Source organism: Notolepis coatsorum, assembly GCF_963971535.1.
Source record: "Notolepis coatsorum genome assembly, chromosome: 15".
NCBI classification, from domain to species: domain Eukaryota; kingdom Metazoa; phylum Chordata; class Actinopteri; order Aulopiformes; family Paralepididae; genus Notolepis; species Notolepis coatsorum.
In genome coordinates, this window is record NC_140179.1 from 37,518,073 (window position 1) to 37,538,268 (window position 20,196).

The window sequence follows — 20,196 nt, forward strand, 5'->3', positions numbered from 1 at the left end:
GGGGGATCCGCTCTATACAATGCAGACCCACGGCTCTCGTATTATAATGAGCCCGCGAGGCGTGTTATTATTAGAGTTAATAATATTGTATATTGTTTACACTGCCTTTTTATTCTATTTTTACTTCTCCACTGTACTATAATTATGTGACCTGTACCTCTATGTCTTCTACTACCTGTACCTCCCCTCCCCCCTCCCCATGCTGCTGAATTTATCTTATCTTATGAATACAATGTTCAATTAACGTTCGCTAACGTAGAGAAACGTCAGACGTAATTCGAGATACGTCAGACGTACTTCGAGATACTTCCGTACTTTCCGCCAATCAGCGCACATTGTCCTGTCCCGGGAGAAATGTCGTGGGACCGGGCGGAAGTTGCTCAATCTGGAACAATCTCCAGGGCTGCAGCTGGAGGCTACTCGCTTTGTTATAACTAAGCCCCGCCCTTAGAGCGCTGCTCTGGTCCCGCCCAGCGTGACCTCCAGGCCTATTCTCATTGGACAACACTTGGACTTCCGCCATATTCAAAATACATCCCTCTGCTATTGTACTAACAGTTAGCTTTAGTTAATTAAACAGTTAGTTTAGGTTACCGTCAGGTGATTTTTTTTAGATATAGTATAAATAAAACCCACTTGGTCTTATATATTTCAGATGGAGGAACCGGGTGGAACTCAGACCCCCGTTAAAACCGCGGGGGCCGGGTATGAGAAACTAAAAAAACAAGCGAGCTTTAGGAAACTGAAGAGGAAGTTTTCCATTGACGACGGGCCGAGGTCCCCCGAGACCGAGAGCAACAACAATAACAACAACAGCCGGAGACGGTAAGAGACACAAACTAACAAGCAACCGTTCATAGTAGTAAAGACGTTTGGCTTGCGGATAATATCAGGAAAGCAACTACCGGAATTATTCATGATTCAGAATTAGTCGTGGGATTGTTGCAGAAAAGCTCAGAACGTGTGGTCTGAACGCTAGAAGTTGAGGGAGCTGGTGTGTATATGTAGGCTATAGTTAAATTAAATAGAGAACTATTCACCCAATGCGAGCTCTTTGAAGACTAAAATAACGTTATATGCAACTTCATAGTCCATACTAACTAATATTATGCTCAAGTATATGTATTAGACCAGAGTCGCCGGTTGTTGCACAAAGAAGCCACAAGGTGGCGCCAAATACCCACTGTTGACGACACTGCTGTTGGTAATGTTGACTTTGTTACGTTTTATTTTATTTGTCACATAGGATTATGATACGTACATTACAGTGAAATGCTTGGTTATGTATGAGCCCCCTGAGATTGTGCTTCATATGTAAAATAGAAGAAAAAAAAAAATAATAAAGGCCAACATATACAAACTAAAGTAGGAAATGCAAACCTTTTTAAATGCAAAAATTAGGTTGTGTGGTGGCTTCATTCCTCTGGTCTGGTTATATTTCTCTCAAGCCTACTAGACTGTTTTCTAAATTCAGGATGTTTTTCCAACCCCATATCCAAGAGATAATATCTTGGCCTACCCCTTGATTGGGTAGAGAATGTAATGCTTGCTGCTACAGTTGACAGGCAGCACAAATGAGAATCAGTCCCTGTTTGACCTTTTTTGTGTGTCTTTTGGCGTGTTATTGGGACAGGATACCAGGTGCCTAAATGCCATCTCTGACTGAGCTCCCCATGCCAGTGAGATTTATCTCTTGAAGCTCTTGGCAGTTAACATTCTACAACAACACAATTTTTGGGGGGGGGGGGGTTATAAACCACTGAGCGAGTTTATGTTGGAAGAGAGGACTCTTTTTGACGAGCTTTCCGCCTTCGGTGCCAAAACCCCTGCCCACTGCTCCCCTGCGCTGAATAAAAAAAAGGGACCTTGTGTTTGACCTCTACAGTGAGGAAAAACTATCACAAAAGGTTTGAAAGATAGATTTAGACAGACACAAAAAATAAGTTGGCATTGAAGACTAGTTTCCCATGTGCTTCTGTCTCTGATCAACACTGCGCTTGTTAAATTGATCCACGATAAACCGTTTACTCAAAGATCACCTCTGGGTGTGTGTAGTAGATTGATTGATTTGACATTTAGAGGTAATCTGCAGCGATAAACAGAAATGTCTGCAGGCAGCCCAGTCAGTTCTGCCATTCTAAGGCTTAAATTGTTAGCTTTCAAAGCTCAATATATTTAATTGGCTACAGGATACTCTTAATAACATATGTTTATTGTTTACTGTCTGTATAATTAGATTGATTCCGGTCTTTTAGTGAGAAAATATGAATAACGGAAATTGTAATGGTAGCAAGCCTTCAACAAGCTAAACTACCAGTAAGTTAGCTTACAGGGTTCGAAGAAGTATAGGGAGGTGTAGTCTGACGTCACTGGTTGTTCCACCCGTATAGGGATTTATCATTGGGAAAATGGATTATCGGCTAAAACTTTCCACTTTTGCACAAAATGAGTTCCCTTCTATCACTAACATTATTGTTTAAGCATTTTTGGTTGAAATAAAATTCGACGATTTTTTTAAATGATTAATTCCGAATATTTTCATGTTGAGGCAGCTATAGATTGTGGATGAATAAGCACAGAAAGGTACACCATGCCAATATTAATGGCAATGCTTTATTTGTTTTAAACGAGACGATTTAGAAATGGGCAATGGGGAAATGCATTGGGTTGGACAGAGGGTGGAACACGAAAAACGGCAATGACGTAACCACCACTACACCTCCCTATTGTATGGGTGTCCCCAGCCCCCACTCTCCTGACCTTACCCCCAACCCCCACTCCTAACCTTACCCCCATCAACCCCCACTCCTAACGGTTCTCCCTCGAGTTGTAAAACATTTGTCAGACTGGTACTCGCTAGCGTTAAGTATATATTGTGTTATAAATGCACTTGATGGCTCTTCTGACATACTGTACTCGGATACTAGTCAAGTTCTGAAATATACAGGATAAACCAATGTGTTTTTCTTTCTGCCGATGATAGTGATTTTTCTCATAATGTCTGATGAGCAAAACGGGGCAGATATATCGGCAAACATATACAGCTGATACAGATCTCATCGGTTATCGGCCATAACAGAAATGTTAATATTGGTTATTATCAGTATCAGCCACATTTTTCATACCGTTGCATACCTAATCTGGATGGAAGGGTTTAATTTCCTCCTCTGCTGGCCTATCTCCTCTACAAGCCAGTATTTAGTATTAAGAGTCAGATAGTCCTAACAGTGTTTATTATTAACCCATTCTCTGCCAGGCATTGTACCCTCTCTGACAGCGCTATAAGTCTATGGAGATGTTCACCTTCTTTGCAGGGCTATAACTTTTTAAATTGTATTGCTAAATTGACATTACTATGGCCCATTCAACATCAATTATCTATCGTTCAGGATGTAGGAACGTTTTACTTTTTCATTCATACATTCATACTAAAATATCGTCTAGAGTATAAATATGTTTTTATCGTTTTCTGCAGTATTTCATAGAACGTGAGATATAGGCATAAATGCATATATTAGATGATCAAATGCAGTTTGATACCGATCAACGGTATATAAAAAATTTCAACTGTACATGGTCCTAAACGTCATGACTGGTCATCTGCGGGTGAACGGAGGAGGGGGTCGTTTATAATTCAATGACCGACGTTAAATGATTCATGTAGTATGGGTGATATATTGATCAGAGCAGTTTGTATCAAAAATGGTAAAGAAAAACGCTGAAACTCACCCCAGTCTCCTCGTAGCGTTGGGCGATGAGAGTGGAGCAAAAATATCGCTATTATGGGATGTTGATCGATGCGATCCATTTCCGGTTTGTATATTACTAATACACGTCCAAATCATGTTGATTATTGAGTTATGGCAAAGATTCATATCGACTGTCTGTATTGAGCCCTGGGACGATAAGCGAGTGGCCGGACGAAAATAGGGGACGGACCGAGCACTTCCTGGCACTTCCGGTTTGGCAACTCGTCGATCGGCCACGAGGTGGCGGTATTGAAGCGTTGCAGAGTTGTGATGACACAGACAGCATCACCCAAGACTCCGTGGGTGAAATATGAATACCATGACGAAAATATGAAATATTGATCTCAAAAACAGTGTTTATTATTAACAGTCAGACAGTCCTAACAGTGTTTAGTATTAACCGTTTCTGCGCCAAAAACCAGTTAACTCGTTATAGTCCGCCTAGCGGCCGCTATTGCACCCCGTTTGAAGCGATGTGGTTTCTTTTCTCATATTCATCACGGTATAAAACGGAAATGTACGAATTAAATTTTTCTGTTTTTTGCATGTTGACCGGAAGAAACTACTGACTGACAATCGACAATGTTATTAGATCCATAGCTATAATATTTAATATAGTTTTAGCAGTTGCAAACACCAGCATTATCCCATTGAACAAAGCGCTGGCACAAACGGCCATATGCCCACAGCGCCATCTGGCGATCATTGTGTTAAGAGTCAGACAGTCCTAACAGTGTTTATTATTAAGATTCAGAAAGTCCTAACATCATCCAGATCCTCCCTCTCGTGTTCATTGGACAGCATCCAGCAAGCATACCTTAGACTCGGTACACACAGGTTCTCAGTCGAACAGAACAGAGCGCACATAATTTTAGCAGTGCCTAATGTGTCACAGGAATCCTTCCTGTTTCACACACACACACACACAACCTGGTTCTCATAGCATACCTCCGTGCAGAACATCATCCCACATTAACATTTACCTCGCTGATGGTATTCATCACATGTCAAACTGACACACACACACACACACCCTCGGGCTCTCACGCCACATGCATGGGTGTGTGTGGGTGTGCATGTGTTCTCCGGGGAGCGATCGCTCAATTGTCATCCGTAATCTGCGATGACGTTCGACTCGGCAGTCACAGAAGGTCAAGCAAACCATCTCCCTTTTCCAGTGAATGTGGGCTGGGTTCAAAAGGCAGTCGTCACGAGGCACAGATGATGAAATGGACTGTGTACTAGCTTGGAAGTTGGAACATGTTTCTTTGAATCATAGACGACAAGTCACAGCCCCCTTGCATGGTTACAGTAAATGTGATCAGTAGGGCTGACCTTCGAATATTTTTTGGGAATTTGAAGCTTTGGGGCCGAGATTCGATTTTAATTCGAAGCTTCGAGATAAAAAAAAAATATATATAATTTATACTTTTTTTTTTGTTTTTTTTTTATGTTATGGGACTTGTACAGCACTTTGTTCAACTTTGTCAGTGTTGTAAAGTTTAAACCTTTTTAAATTTGACAAACGAAACACTTTGCTTTCATGAAATATTGTAAGCCGTCATTTGAGGATTTATAAAAGCAGCACAATGAACACAAATCTGTCAGTGCAGAGTCCGACCTCATCTTAAATAACAAACACAAACAGCATTGCTTAACCCATTCTCTGCCGGAGCTTATATCCATCCTTGTAGCCTCTCTGCCAGCTAGGGCTGACCTTCGAAGCTTTTTTTGGCAATCGAAGCTTTGGGGCCGAGCTTCGATTTTAATTCGAAGCTTCGGATTTTATTTTTAATTTTTTTTATTATATATATATATATTTTTTTATCTTATGTTGTGGGACTTGTACAGCACTTTCGTAAACGTTGTTGTTTTTAAAATGTGCTCTATAAATAAAGTGGGTTGGATTAATTAATTAAGTAGCCACTTTCGTGACTGTGACGCAGCCAACAAGGTTTCACTCGGCTGTGTGATTTAATTCAAGGTGGATTGCTGTTGTCGTTTGAACAACTTCAGATTTCATGGGCACTACCAATGCCCCAAATCAAGAATGTTTAAGATGAATGAAGTAAGATTTTGATTATTTGAAATATGGCCTGTGTAGACTAAACTATGCACAGAATTATGTCAGTCTACAAGGTCCGGATTCTACATGGTCCGGCAATGTAGACCTTGTAGACTCCACTACAGACATTTTTAAGAAGGGCAACTTCCACAAAAAAACAAAGAACTCACCAAAACATCTCAGTAGCACCTTATCTAAATGTTCTATTTCATATATGGAGATTCATATTTATTTATTGCATGCATTTCTACATTTTATTTCCTATTTTGTTTATTCATCCCAGTATCTTTCTTTCTTATGTGTGGAATTCTACAAGGCATGTAGGTGTATATGTGTTTGAGGATGATATCCTTCAAACAGGCAATAGTGATGATATAATTTGGGCAGTGCTGAGCTGGGTTACTTTCCTCCAGTGTATTTGTCCCCCGGCCCCACCCAATGGCCCCATGCGCACACACACACACGCACACACACACATTTACATTTAGTCATTTAGCTGACGCTTTTATCCAAAGCGACTTACAAGTTCTGTACGACAAGACAGCAAGAAGGGTACAACTCTATCAGCTGAGTAACAATGTTTATCAAAGTGTTGCGTGTTACAGTGTAGGTTAGTTTATAGGACAAGTGCATGACAGTAAGGTTAGTCACGGTTATATATATTTTTTTTTTATTATTATCATTTCAGATAATGGTTGAAGAAGTGAGTCTTTAGTCGACGGCGAAAGATTGGACGGTATTCGGCTGTCCTAATTGGGATGGGTAGTACACACACACACACACAAATCGAAGTAAAAAAAATTTTTTAGATTTTTTTTTTATTTATTTTTTTAACTTTAACCTTCTTTGCAGGGCTATACCTTTTTAAATTGTATTGCTAAATTGACATTACTATGGCCCATTCAACATCAATTATCTATCGTTCAGGATGTAGGAACGTTTTACTTTTTCATTCACACATTCATACTAAAATACCGTCCAGAGTATAAATATGTTTTTATCGTTTTCTGCTGTATTTCATAGAACGTGAGATATAGCCATAAATTACTAAAGAGATTGGTTTTATCGGGTATCACAGTGGCTAAAAAGCTGATAGCATCACGATGGTTTCAAGGTCTGGATTCTTACATATCTCGATGTGATTTATCAAGAAATATCTACAGCAAGAATTTTGGGTCTCAATGAATCCAAAATGACAATGTGGTTAGAAGTGGTGGAGAGAATAAAAGCTAGCATATAATGGTAGTGTCTGGTTAGGAGCGAGGGATAATGGATGGATTATCCAAATGGGGTGTCCGGGGGGGTACGAGCTAGAGCATAATGTGTGTAGGGTATTAGATAGCAGGTATTATAGGGGTATATCCTGTTATTCCTGTATAAGACATTTAACTAATTGGTGATTTCATTGGATGTGCACTGTTAATTAATGCTTGTATATCTTATCGTGTGTTGTCATGTTTGTTTATATGTTTGTTTAAAAAATAATAATAAAATAAAATACAAAAAGGAGATATAGCCATAAATGCATATATTAGATGATCAAATGCAGTTTGATACCGATCAACGTTATATTAAAAATTTCAACTGTACATGATCCTAAACGTCATGACTGGTCATCTGCTGGTGACCGGAGGGGGGGGGGGGGTCATTTATAATTCAATGACTAACGTTAAATGATTCATGTAGTATGGGTGATATATAGATCAGAGCAGTTTGTATGGATAATAATAATCAAAAACGCTGAAACTCACGGCAGCTTCCTCTTACCGTTGGGCGATCACACTGGCGCAAACAGATCCCAGTTATGTGATGTTGATCTAGGTGATCCAGTTCCGGTTTGTATTAGGGATGCACGATAATTATCGGGCCGATAATTATCGGGCCGATATCAGCAATTATGACGTCATCCCGATAAACCCGATAACGTTATTGATAGCTCCGATAATATATAATAAATTTTTTGGTTAAAATAAATCCGGTGTGGGTGGATTTGGATGAAGGGCGCTTGTTTTTATTATAGCCTCCTCCCGTTTTGCCAGTACTGTGGTAAAACTGATAGCGTGTGGTTTAGGAACAGGGAGTTTTTCACAAATCCAGCGCTCCCTTTCTTGGCTGTGACGTAGTCACGTTACATTCGGAGGCAGACAGTCGATCTGCCAATAACGTCCCACCGCTTGCACCCACCTCTTCTTCTTACCACCAATCAGAAGCTCTCGTTCGTTTATTTACCCCCGGATTGTCAGCCATTACTCTATTCGGAGCTAACGTTATCTCCCCGCCAGCCACATTGACAAGTACCAGCGCTTATACATTACTGGCAAATGTCTTGTTGCACTTGTGGCAACGAGCGTTGTCAGCATCGACTTTAGTAAAATAGACCCAGACTTTTGAACGTTTTGTTCTGTCCGCCATTATGAGAGCAGAGCTGTCTGTACTCGGCAGCGCAGCACCCGTGTGTGTGTGTGGGAGGGGAAGAGAGAAGAGAGCACAGCACAGCCCGCTCCCCGCGCAGGCAGAGACACCGAGGCAGGAGAGATATAGACAACGGCCAACAAGATTAGTTTGCGACGTTTAAGGGGCCTTTCTCACTCACGTTTGGGGATCGAATCACTGCTCCCGAGAACGGAGGGGAGTGTTCTCACTCACCCCTTTTGCGATGCGAAACGGCGCTGATTCGTTTTACCCCCCGCTGAACGGGATCAGTTGGATTAGGTGGTCTCGGAATCGAGCCGTGCGGGGGGCGTGACACACACAACGTCGTTACAAGACCACCCGCATTTCATTGTATACCTGTATGCCGTGACAATTAAAACTCTTGACTTGACTTGACTTGACTTGACTTGACTTGACTACTGTCATGCTTGCTTGAATTTTGGGCAGATAACACCACACACGGCAACAACTGGAGAATACCCACAAAAACGATATTTATGGGCAATTTGAGAGTTCAGACCTCAACCAAAAACAAGTGGATGAAAACATGAAATCACATTACAAAGCACAGCACTTCCCTGGCTCGCATTAGGCCTGGCAATTTTTGTTTGCCATGCTATTTTCTATACATTAGTTTCTTGTTTGAATGCATTTATTTCTATTAGACCAGTGGTGCCCAACCAGTCGGCCGTGGTCGACCAGTAGATCAATGACATGTAATATAATTGCCACGAACGATGGGATAATGTTAGCTGCTGGACAAGCTAAGCTAACGCTAGCATTAACGTTAACCCTGCAAAACGCTCAAAAGCGGACTCTACAACAGAGTTCCATTCGTGAGAAAAGAGGCAGAACTAGGGGTGGACGGTATGGTCTAAAATGTATATCAGGTATAATTTGAAGCAGGGTTAGAAATTAACATTTTTTTTCAAGGGCTTTTTTTGACCCCCTTAATTGATTTTCGGGGGCTTTTTTTGTATTTCGGGGGCACAACATTTTTATAATGAAAATTAACAAAGATTATAAAACATTGACACTTTTTTTACAGTCTTCGTCCCTATGTTTGATAACATGTTAATGTCTCCATATATAGGGCTCTACGCTAACCTTTTTCCCAAGGAGCACATGTGCTCCTAAATAAAATGTTAATAAATAAAATCTAAATACAAATTTAGGAGCACACAGAAATTTAGGAGCACAGTGACAATTGTTCAAGTAACACACACACACACACACACACACGATGTGTGACATCATGGCTTGGTTTCATGTTTTGAGGTACCTTCAATTATCTGTAAATAATACATACATACTCTATCTAAATAGATTAAATATTATTGTCCCTGAGGGCAAGTTGTGTTGTTGTCTTGATATATCTACAAATAGCAGACGAATAGCCGGTTGCCTCTGGATCAATGAATGTCTAATATTGAATAATATTATTAGCTATTTTATTTTTAACATCTCTAATTCCAACAGTCAAGAGGCTTGTTTCAAATTGATACATGAAAAACCCCACACACGCAACGTTTGTGAGTATAGGCTCTGGCCAGATCGATCAATGAAATACGTTGCGTGCTCAGCGCTGTGGAATGAAGGAAATGCGCATCGGGATCGGATTTGGATGTTATTCTTTGGAGTTGTATTACAAATGGAACGGTCTTTCCCCGCCGAACACAAGTTACTTAACGTTACACAGGTCGCGCTATGCAGATGCTTAGCTTGCTAACGTTAAGATAGCAGTGTAAATGATGTTACACTATGCAATTTGATGAAAGCAGAGCAGAGCTCTCTGTCTGCGTTCGCACGGTGCACCTCTCAAGCACCCTGTAACACGCAGCGGGCCCCGCCTCCCTCCCTCCTTGCATTCCACCCAAAAACTGAATTTCAGTCCAGTTTCTGAACTATTAACAGCGGAGCTGTTTTGTAATCTTCACTCGTCTCGCACACTGCAAGTAAATGATTTTTCCGGTTCGCACACACACATATTATTAGGGGCAAATACGAGGGAAATGCTCGCACTGTAGAGCATATATATAATTATATATATAATTAGTAAACTGTCGGGGGGGCTTTTCTTGCCCCCCTTAACTGATTGTCGAGGGCATTTGGTAAATTTGAGGGCATTTTGCCCCAAGCCCCCGTTAATTTCGAACCCTGATTTGAAGCATAGACGGTAACGGTATATATCACGGTATCAGTGTTTCCGTTAGAATAAAATAAAAAATAAAAAACAGCAGGGCTGGATTTTGCTAGAAGCATATGTAGCTGCTGAGCCGCAGAGCCAGCGGCGCTTTCAGGTCTGGTCACAGCTTTCAGCCGTTGGGTGGGGGGGCGCTGTTGAGCGGGCCTGTGACCAGACCTGAAAGCGCCGCTGGCTCTGCGGCTCTGCAGCTGCATATGCTTCTAGCAAAATACAGCCCCGCTGTTCGCAAATCCACTGCGGCAGCCGTCCTCCCGCCGTCGTTATCATAACACTACACGCATATCATAATGTTTACAGCAAACTGTAGTTGATCACCAGGTATGTTTTATTAACGTAGAATAATTCATATAAGAAAAACGATAGGGACATCTCTTACCTTTCTCCATTGGTTAAAAATGCCAGGAACTGAAATTGAAACTTGCTGTGCGCCGCGGTGATATGTGTTTATTATGAAATGACAATTGCGTGTTGACACGCCCACTGCGCGAAGCCTCCTAAATAACTTTTTCCAGTTTGCACATATCTATGACTAATTCTATCTATTTTTAGGGGCAAATGCGATTGAAATAGTCGCGCTGTGGTTACATGACGTCATTGCTATTTTAGAGCTGCTCTACCGGTTACACGGTATAGTCAAAATCCATACCGTAGAGCAAATTAATACCGTTTATACCGTATACCATTTATACCGTCCACCCCTAGGCAGAACACACAGTGAATGTATCCGTTTTGTTTTTTGCACGTTCTTTGCTGAAAAGAAAGTGCTACAGGCTATACTAGACTAGGCTAAGCTAACTAGCGTTAACCGTTAGCTTAGCGTTAGCCCTGGGAAACGCTCAAAAGCGAACTCTACAACACCATCCATTCGTGATAAAATGGGGTGGGTTATATTGACAAGGCTTGACAACAGAGGTTCAAATATAACTTCATATTTATTGCTTATTTATTCATTTTATATCAGCATCCAGCGCCATGTTAACACTTCCTGTGTTTACATTTTCGAACGTGACATCATCACCTACGGCAATTCTTTGTCGTTGCCGCCATCTTTAGTGTTGCATCCCCTCACACTCCAGTTCTCAGGCTGCAGCTGGTTTAAAAGCTAAAGTAAACCGGCTTCTCTGCTGGCTGTGGCTCCAGGGGAGTTGAACAGTTCTGGCTCTGCTAGTTTATTTTCGATCTTTTGGCGCTTTTTTGGTGGACAAACCACCGCACATGTGCACCGTGACTCGTGACTGGAGTCTAGCTCTGCTAGCACACATAGCCTACTGTGTACAGACGGTTTCAAACTGTATTTTAAATTAGAAAGCAAACAAAATAAATGGACAAGAGAAAAATAAATCTCAATTTGGTCAGTATTATCATTTGGACAAGCAAAGCTATTACTTTAAGTGGCAGGCAAGAAAGACAAGTCTGTCCACTGTCTCTGGTTTTAAAACTGCCCTCTTGCAGGTCACACAAAAAAAAATATATATATATATTGAAAAAAAAAAAAAACGATTTTTTTATTCGATATCGATTATTAAAATATATCGCGATATTTATCGTTATCGTTATATCGCCCAGCCCTAAAAGAGAGGCAGAGTTGATTTTGCACAACAACAAAAAAATAATCAAATGTGGCATGTTACCTCACAGCGAGAAGGTCCTGGGTTCAAACCCCAGCAGTGGTTAGCACTGTTGCCTCACAGCGAGAAGGTCCTGGGTTCAAACCCCAGCAGTGGTTAGCACTGTTGCCTCACAGCGAGAAGGTCCTGGGTTCAAACCCCAGCAGTGGTTAGCACTGTTGCCTCACAGCGAGAAGGTCCGGGGTTCAAACCCCAGCAGTGGTTAACACTGTTGCCTCACAGCGAGATGGTACTGGGTTCAAACCCCAGCGGTGATTAGCACTGTTGCCTCACAGCGAGATGGTACTGGGTTCAAACCCCAGCAGTGGTTAGCACTGTTGCCTCACAGCGAGATGGTACTCGGTTCAAACCCCAGCAGTGGTTAGCACTGTTGCCTCAGTGAGATGGTACTGGGTTCAAACCCCAGCAGTGGTTAACACTGTTGCCTCACAGCGAGATGGTACTGGGTTCAAACCCCAGCGGTGATTAGCACTGTTGCCTCACAGCGAGATGGTACTGGGTTCAAACCCCAGCAGTGGTTAGCACTGTTGCCTCACAGCGAGAAGGTCCTGGACTCCTGGGTTCAAACCCCAGCAGAGTTTGCATGTTCTCCCCATGTTTGCGTGGGTTTCCTCCGGGTACTCTGGTTTACTCCCACACCACGAAAAGATGTACAAGGTACTGGCATTACAACTGGTCCTGATCCCATGTGTTTTCCTAGGTAATACAGCTGCACACAGTGCACTAAAACCAATCCTAACAAACCAACCAATACATTGATCCGCCAGTGAACAGATAGAAATTTGACGGAGGGTATTCCTGTCAATCCGTCAAAGGTATTGCTGTCTGTTGACTTAGATACCGTGGGTTTATTCGTCATGGGACATTTCACATCGCCGCGGCAACCCTAGTCCCAAGACCCCAACGTTTAGAAGCGGCACTCTAGACCACCACAGGCTTACCTGTCCTTTCCCTGCCTCCGTCACACCGCCGTCCAGACAGAGTTATGGCTTCCTCTCCAGGCAGAGCCCGGACCCCAGAGGAATGGGTGACACGGTTGCCAGTAATGCCCATGTCGCAGAACAGACGGTTTCCGCGTTCCTGGCCGAGCGCCACCTGCAATGACTGGAATGACTTAATGTCACGACAAGCGGAATGGGACAAACTTGTGTTCTCGGGGGGGGGGGGGGGGGGGGGGCGTATTCTCAAGAATCTCCAGCTCCGAAATGCCTCTATTAGGTCTCTTGATGCCAAGGCCCCCAGACCTAACCTACATCTCGGCTGTTAATCGTCTGTTTGGACAAGATTGAAGACTTATCTTTAGCCAAGATTAGGCCGGCAATCACGAGAAATGCGGGAAGCTGAAGTCCCCACACAAACACTTGCCCCCAAAATCTTATGTAAACCGCACAGTTCTGTGTAACCGGTACAAAGGTTATTATCGGTGTGTGATAGTGCTGCGAATAGCCTGTATTTCACTTATAAGTCACTTATCGCGCAACACGCATACCTCTGCGAGTTCCGCAATGGTTTGCATAGACAACGTATTTATCACAAGTACTCTACCCTCTGATTTATGAGCCGGGTCAAAGCGTACGTAAGTAGAGAGTAATAAGTAAGTGGATAAAGTTTATTTAGTAGAGCACCACAGTGTTTTTCACAAAGAAGAATACCAAAAAAAAGTATAATAGCCTACGGTAAAAAAAGAAACGATCAAAACACAAGCAACAAAAACCTGAATGGTGTCTGGGCTATAGCATCATGGCTCAGCTGTTGTTGGTTTATGAACTCGTGAATGAATGTGAAAGTGCAACACCAATGTGAAATATTGCTTCATTAAAATTGTAGAGTAGGTCTGGGGTCTACCAGCAGAGGCTATAACAACAGTAAGGAATGTGTGGTAGAAATGTAAGGCACTTTAAAGTTTAATACTCTTCCAACCTTTTGGACAGTTTATAGCTTTGATTAGTAACCGTTTGTACATCATTCTGTAACTGCTTTTAGTCTGCTTTTCCTGTTTCTTGTTTCCTGTTTTTATTTTAACTTTATTTTATCGTGCTGATTACTTGTTTCTATCTTTGTGTTGTTCTATCTCTTTTAGTTGTACACTCGACGTCACTGTAAATGAGGGAAACCAATAGTCCCCGGAGTTTAAATAAAGGTTGAATGAATAGAAATGTAATGGGAATAGATGAATGAATGAAAAGTTTATTTTTGAACATGTATTCTTTAATGAATGAATGAATGAATGAATTTTTTATTCACACACACGATACATTTTACATGCGAGTATCCTCATGTGATAACATGTCGCAAATTGTGTGCATGTGCCAGGTCTCCCAAGAAGCTATTTAAAGCTTTTGGAGGGAGCCTGAACACAGATACAAACAGAATATGAACAAACAAAACAATAACAAATAAACAAAACAAACAAACAAAAACAAAACAAAAAAATACAACGTGGGTAGGTTTACACACCTACCTACTAACTGACATATAACAGAGATACACACACATACACACTCCTCTCACTCACACACAGCGATCAGAGTAAGACACACACACATTCACACTCCTCTCTTTACATTCCTCTAAATAAATCATAATATCAAGCTTTGTCAAATGGAATAATCAGAATGAAAAAGAAATTATAAACAAAGTCAAGAGCAATGTAGTTAGTTGACATGTTCAAAAAAGGAGTAGAGGGAAGCTAAGCTTATTGATCCCTATCCCCATTAATTTTACTCGATATAACATAATTTAGTATAATGCAATATAATATACATTTGACGATATATTATAGATCATTCTGAATGAGGCAGCACCACGACATGTAGGCACATCTTTACTGCAGAAAAAAAAACGGAATCCTATCAAATATCCATCAGAACAACCATCAGAAAATAAAAAAACATTAAGTACAGATTTTTTTAAGCCCTTTGCCCAGCTCTTGTGCTTTGTCTAAATACTTGACATAGTTTTGTGTTGCAATTTGTTAGTGTCCTCCTCCTCAGTGCACAGTCCTATCTGGGCTTAATCTAGCCTACTTCAGTGATCCAGGCAGGTCGGAGATAAAGGCCGTGATGAATGTGACAAAGTGCTTCGGAAAAGGAGGCCTTCTGGGAGGCTTTAGCCTTAAGTTATGCCACCTGCCTTTGAGTCCAAAAAAGGCAAAGCCAGGGCCCTTCCAGAAAACCCCTTGACCAAATTAGCTGAACCTGTAACAGAGTGAGCTGGGTAGTGGTACGTAACAGAGTGAGCTGGGTACTGAAGCTGTGCTACGTAACAGAGTGAGCTGGGTACACTACTGAAGCTGTGCCACGTAACAGAGTGAGCTGTACTGAAGCTGTGGTACGTAACAGAGTGAGCTGTACTGAAGCTGTGGTACGTAACAGAGTGAGCTGTACTGAAGCTGTGGTACGTAACAGAGTGAGCTGTACTGAAGCTGTGGTACGTAACAGAGTGAGCTGTACTGAAGCTGTGGTACGTAACAGAGTGAGCTGTACTGAAGCTGTGGTACGTAACAGAGTGAGCTGGGTACTGAAGCTGTGCTACGTAACAGAGTGAGCTGGGTACACTACTGAAGCTGTGGTACGTAACAGAGTGAGCTGGGTACACTACTGAAGCTGTGGTACGTAACAGAGTGAGCTGGGTACTAGGGCTGCAACGATTAGTCGACATAATCGACGATGTCGATTATAAAAAATCGTAGACGAGAAATTGTTGCATCGATTAGTCATAAAAAAAAATAAAAAAAATACTTTATTTAATTTTTTTTTTTTTCTTTTTTTTTTTGCACTACCTATCTTTGTGAGAGTGGCTTCTCAGGGTTCCAGACAACATCATAACATGATGATCCCATAGCAAATTTTGGACATTGAAAACATTGTTCCCCTGCAGGAGATGATGATCAGACTAGACACACAATACATTACACACACACTCCTCTCACTCACACACAGCGATCAGAGTAAGACACACATACACACTCCTCTCACTCACACACAGCGATCAGAGTAAGACACACACACATACACACTCCTCTCACTCACACACAGCGATCAGAGTAAGACACACACACATTCACACTCCTCTCTCTCACACACCGCGATCAGAGTAAGACACACACACATTCACACCAGCGTTTCCGTTAGCCGGTAATTACCGGTATTTGTCCGGCAAAATCTCCTGAAGTCCGACATATTTAATTTCTCCGGTCTTAATGTCCGGTGAAAATAATTCCCTGAGTCTAAGCACAATTTGATTATTTGAATTGTATTAAAATAGGCTAAAATTAAATAGCCTATGCGATGAACGAAACGATCATTACATTTGTTTCCTCGTTGCTTCTAATAATGACAACGACGTTGTCAGCGAGAGCTTTAAAAACGTAGGTCTCGGTTCGCTTCATCGGACCAAACGCGAACCAAATATAGGAAGTGATTATTATTACCACTGCTCGCAGCACTCACTGCAAAACAAGCACACTGCATCTAATCTCTCTATCTATCTATCTATCTATCTATCTATCTATCTATCTATCTCTCTCTCTCTCTCTATGTCTGTGCATCTTGGGAAGAAGGAAGAAAAAACGCGGCTTATTATTATTACCGAGGCGCGCGGCTTATTATATTATTAAAACGGCTACTTGTGGGCACTCATAAAAACACCGTGGTCTACAAGTTGTTTAGCGAGAGGATGGTGGTAGGTAATGTGCTTCAATAGAACAATGGATCAATGCCATGTCAAAACTCGGCTCCGCTGATCTGGGCTCCGCAGTACACACACAGACACACACACACGCGCGCGCGCACACACAGGATCGCAGCCACACACACATTTCCACTGTCCAATAGACAAGCGCCCTTTTCGACCGCGTGACATTGAGGTGGAGAGAGTAGTCACGCAAACCACGATAATGTTGCAGTCTCTCTGCTTTCTCAGTTCTTCGCTTGATATAATTAATACAAATGTCCAATATAACGGAATTCGTTAGCTCATAAAAATGTGATTATAACAGACTGCTGTTCAGTGTCGGACCGACTGCCACATACGCGGTCTATTTTATTTCAAGTCAGCAGCAGCACGGAGACGGAGTATCGAGGGACTTATTTTATTTGGAATATATTAATGACTGTATACGCAAAAGTAGCCTAGTTTTAAGTAATAATATTATAAATCTACATGCCTTGAGGATGACATGAGCCTGCCTATCAATTGTTTTAAAGCTCAATAAACTATGACCGGAATTAATCTCATTTGTCCGGTAGTTGAAATCTTGCAGGTCACGGAGACCGGCAACAATTTTTTCTAACGGAAACCCTGATTCACACTCCTCTCACTCACACACAGCGATCAGAGTAAGACACACACGCATACACAAATTACACAGTACACACCTCTCACTCACACAGCGATCAGAGTAAGACACACACACAAATTACACAGTACACACACTCCTCTCACTCACACAGCGATCAGAGTAAGACACACACACATACACACACACACGGACTCCTCTCACACACAGCAAACAAAATACCTAGAATTCTGTCTGATCTGACTCATCCCCCTCTCCCCTTACAGCTGTTCCACGTCACCCTCCTGGTCCTGGACCAAGTTACAGCCCCATCAGCCCCGGTGCTGGGGGCAGATGCTGCTAGTTATTTCTTTTTTATTATTATTTCTTTAGTTATTTAAAGTACACTTCCACTTTAATTTATATTATTTAATTTATTTATCTTGTTATGAGTGATTGCTGTATTGTTCTTCAAATACATTTTCATTTAAAGTGGCTTAAGATCCAAATTCAAATGTTTCATGAGTCATTATTTTAATTTGCTATGGGATCATCATGTTATGATGTTGTTGTTTGGTCCTGACAAGAGTCTCAAAGTCTGGGGTGATGGTAGACAAGCAACTCTGAGGTCATGCTCAATGTCCAATTTGTTCCTCTGCTCTGTCTTCAGCTGGATCAGAGCTGAGAAGCCACTTTGACTTTCACAAAGATAGGTAGTTAAAAAAAAAAAAAAAAAAAAAAAAATATATATATATATATATATATCCCTTTTTTTAGTTTTTTTTAGTTTTTGTTTACATAATTGGTTTTCGATTAGTCGACTAATCGAAAAAATAATCGACAGATTAGTCGACTACCAAATTAGTCATTAGTTGCAGCCCTACTGGGTACACTACTGAAGCTGTGGTACGTAACAGAGTGAGCTTTACTGAAGCTGCTGTGCTACGTAACAGAGTGAGCTGGGTACACTACTGAAACTGTGGTACGTAACAGTGAGCTGGGTACACTACTGAAGCTGTGGTACGTAACAGAGTGAGCTGGATGCACTGTACTGAAGCTGTGGTACGTAACAGAGTGAGCTGTACTGAAGCTGTGGTACGTAACAGAGTGAGCTGTACTGAAGCTGTGGTACGTAACAGAGTGAGCTGGGTACACTACTACTGAAGCTGTGGTATGTAACAGAGTGAGCTGGGTACTGAAGCTGTGCTACGTAACAGAGTGAGCTGTACTGAAGCTGTGGTACGTAACAGAGTGAGCTGTACTGAATCTGTGGTACGTAACAGAGTGAGCTGTACTGAAGCTGTGGTACGTAACAGAGTGAGCTGTACTGAATCTGTGGTACGTAACAGAGTGAGCTGTACTGAAGCTGTGGTACGTAACAGAGTGAGCTGTACTGAATCTGTGGTACGTAACAGAGTGAGCTGTACTGAAGCTGTGGTACGTAACAGAGTGAGCTGTACTGAAGCTGTGGTACGTAACAGAGTGAGCTGTACTGAAGCTGTGGTACGTAACAGAGTGAGCTGTACTGAAGCTGTGGTACGTAACAGAGTGACAGGGTTCCCACGGTACCTGGAAAACATTGAAAACATGGGATTCATTTTTTCATTTTCCAGGTATGGAAAGGCATGGAAACTGAGCAAAAGTGACCAATTACATGGAAATACAAACAGTTGTCCTGGAAAATTTTATTGGATGATGTGTAATAAAATGTAACTATTGAGCACAGAATTAACATGAGTAGATAGAAATAGATGATCCCATGTTGTAGAGCATGCTCTTGGCATCCTATATGGTATATTGGATGTTGGAATTTGATGCAGGCAACTTGGTGAGCCAAGGGAGCCTTGGCATCTACAGTGAAACTTGAGTGAAACTTCTTATGCAAGTTTATCCTCAAATGTAAGTAGCTGTGTTTTAACTGTGTGGTAAACCTGGGTTTATCAACGTTAGTTAGTAAGCAGTGCAATCTTGCTAACTAGCTAGCCAACGTTAGCTCTCATAACGAGCCAGTTAGCCAGCACCAGGTACAGTAGCTAGCCAACGTTAGCTCTCATAACGAGCCAGTTAGCCAGCGCCAGGTACAGTAGCTAGCCAACGTTAGCTCTCATAATGAGCCAGTTAGCCAGCGCCAGGTACAGTAGCTACCAACGTTAGCTCTCATAACGAGGCAGTTAGCCAGCGCCAGGTACAGTAGCTACCAACGTTAGCTCTCATAACGAGCCAGTTAGCCAGCGCCAGGTACAGTAGCTAGCCAATGTTAGCTCTCATAACGAGCCAGTTAGCCAGCGCCAGGTACAGTAGCTAGCCAACGTTAGCTCTCATAACAAGCCAGTTAGCCAGCGCCAGGTACAGTAGCTACCAACGTTAGCTCTCATAACGAGGCAGTTAGCCAGCGCCAGGTACAGTAGCTACCAACATTAGCTCTCATAACGAGCCAGTTAGCCAGCGCCAGGTACAGTAGCTAGCCAACGTTAGCTCTCATAACGAGCCAGTTAGCCAGCGCCAGGTACAGTAGCTAGCCAACGTTAGCTCTCATAACGAGCCAGTTAGCCAGCGCCAGTACAGTAGCTAGCCAACGTTAGCTCTCATAACGAGCCAGTTAGCCAGCGCCAGGTACAGTAGCTAGCCAACGTTAGCTCTCATAACGAGCCAGTTAGCCAGCGCCAGGTACAGTAGCTAGCCAACGTTAGCTCTCATAACGAGCCAGTTAGCCAGCGCCAGGTACAGTAGCTAGCCAACGTTAGCTCTCATAACTAGCCAGTTAGCCAGCGCCAGGTACAGTAGCTACCAACGTTAGCTCTCATAACGATAGCCAGTTAGCCAGCGCCGGGTACAGT

General features: G+C 42.1%; 1 protein-coding gene across 1 annotated transcript in view; it reads left to right on the forward strand.

Moving 5' to 3' along the window:
• Positions 1-640: 640 nt before the first annotated feature.
• Positions 641-20,196, forward strand: part of net1 (neuroepithelial cell transforming 1) — a 72,947-nt gene continuing 53,391 nt past the window's right edge. The window contains exon 1 of the mRNA XM_084330691.1: positions 641-825. Within this exon, the coding sequence (XP_084186817.1) occupies positions 656-825 (170 nt within the window). The 5' untranslated portion in view covers positions 641-655. The remainder of the gene's footprint in view (positions 826-20,196) is intronic.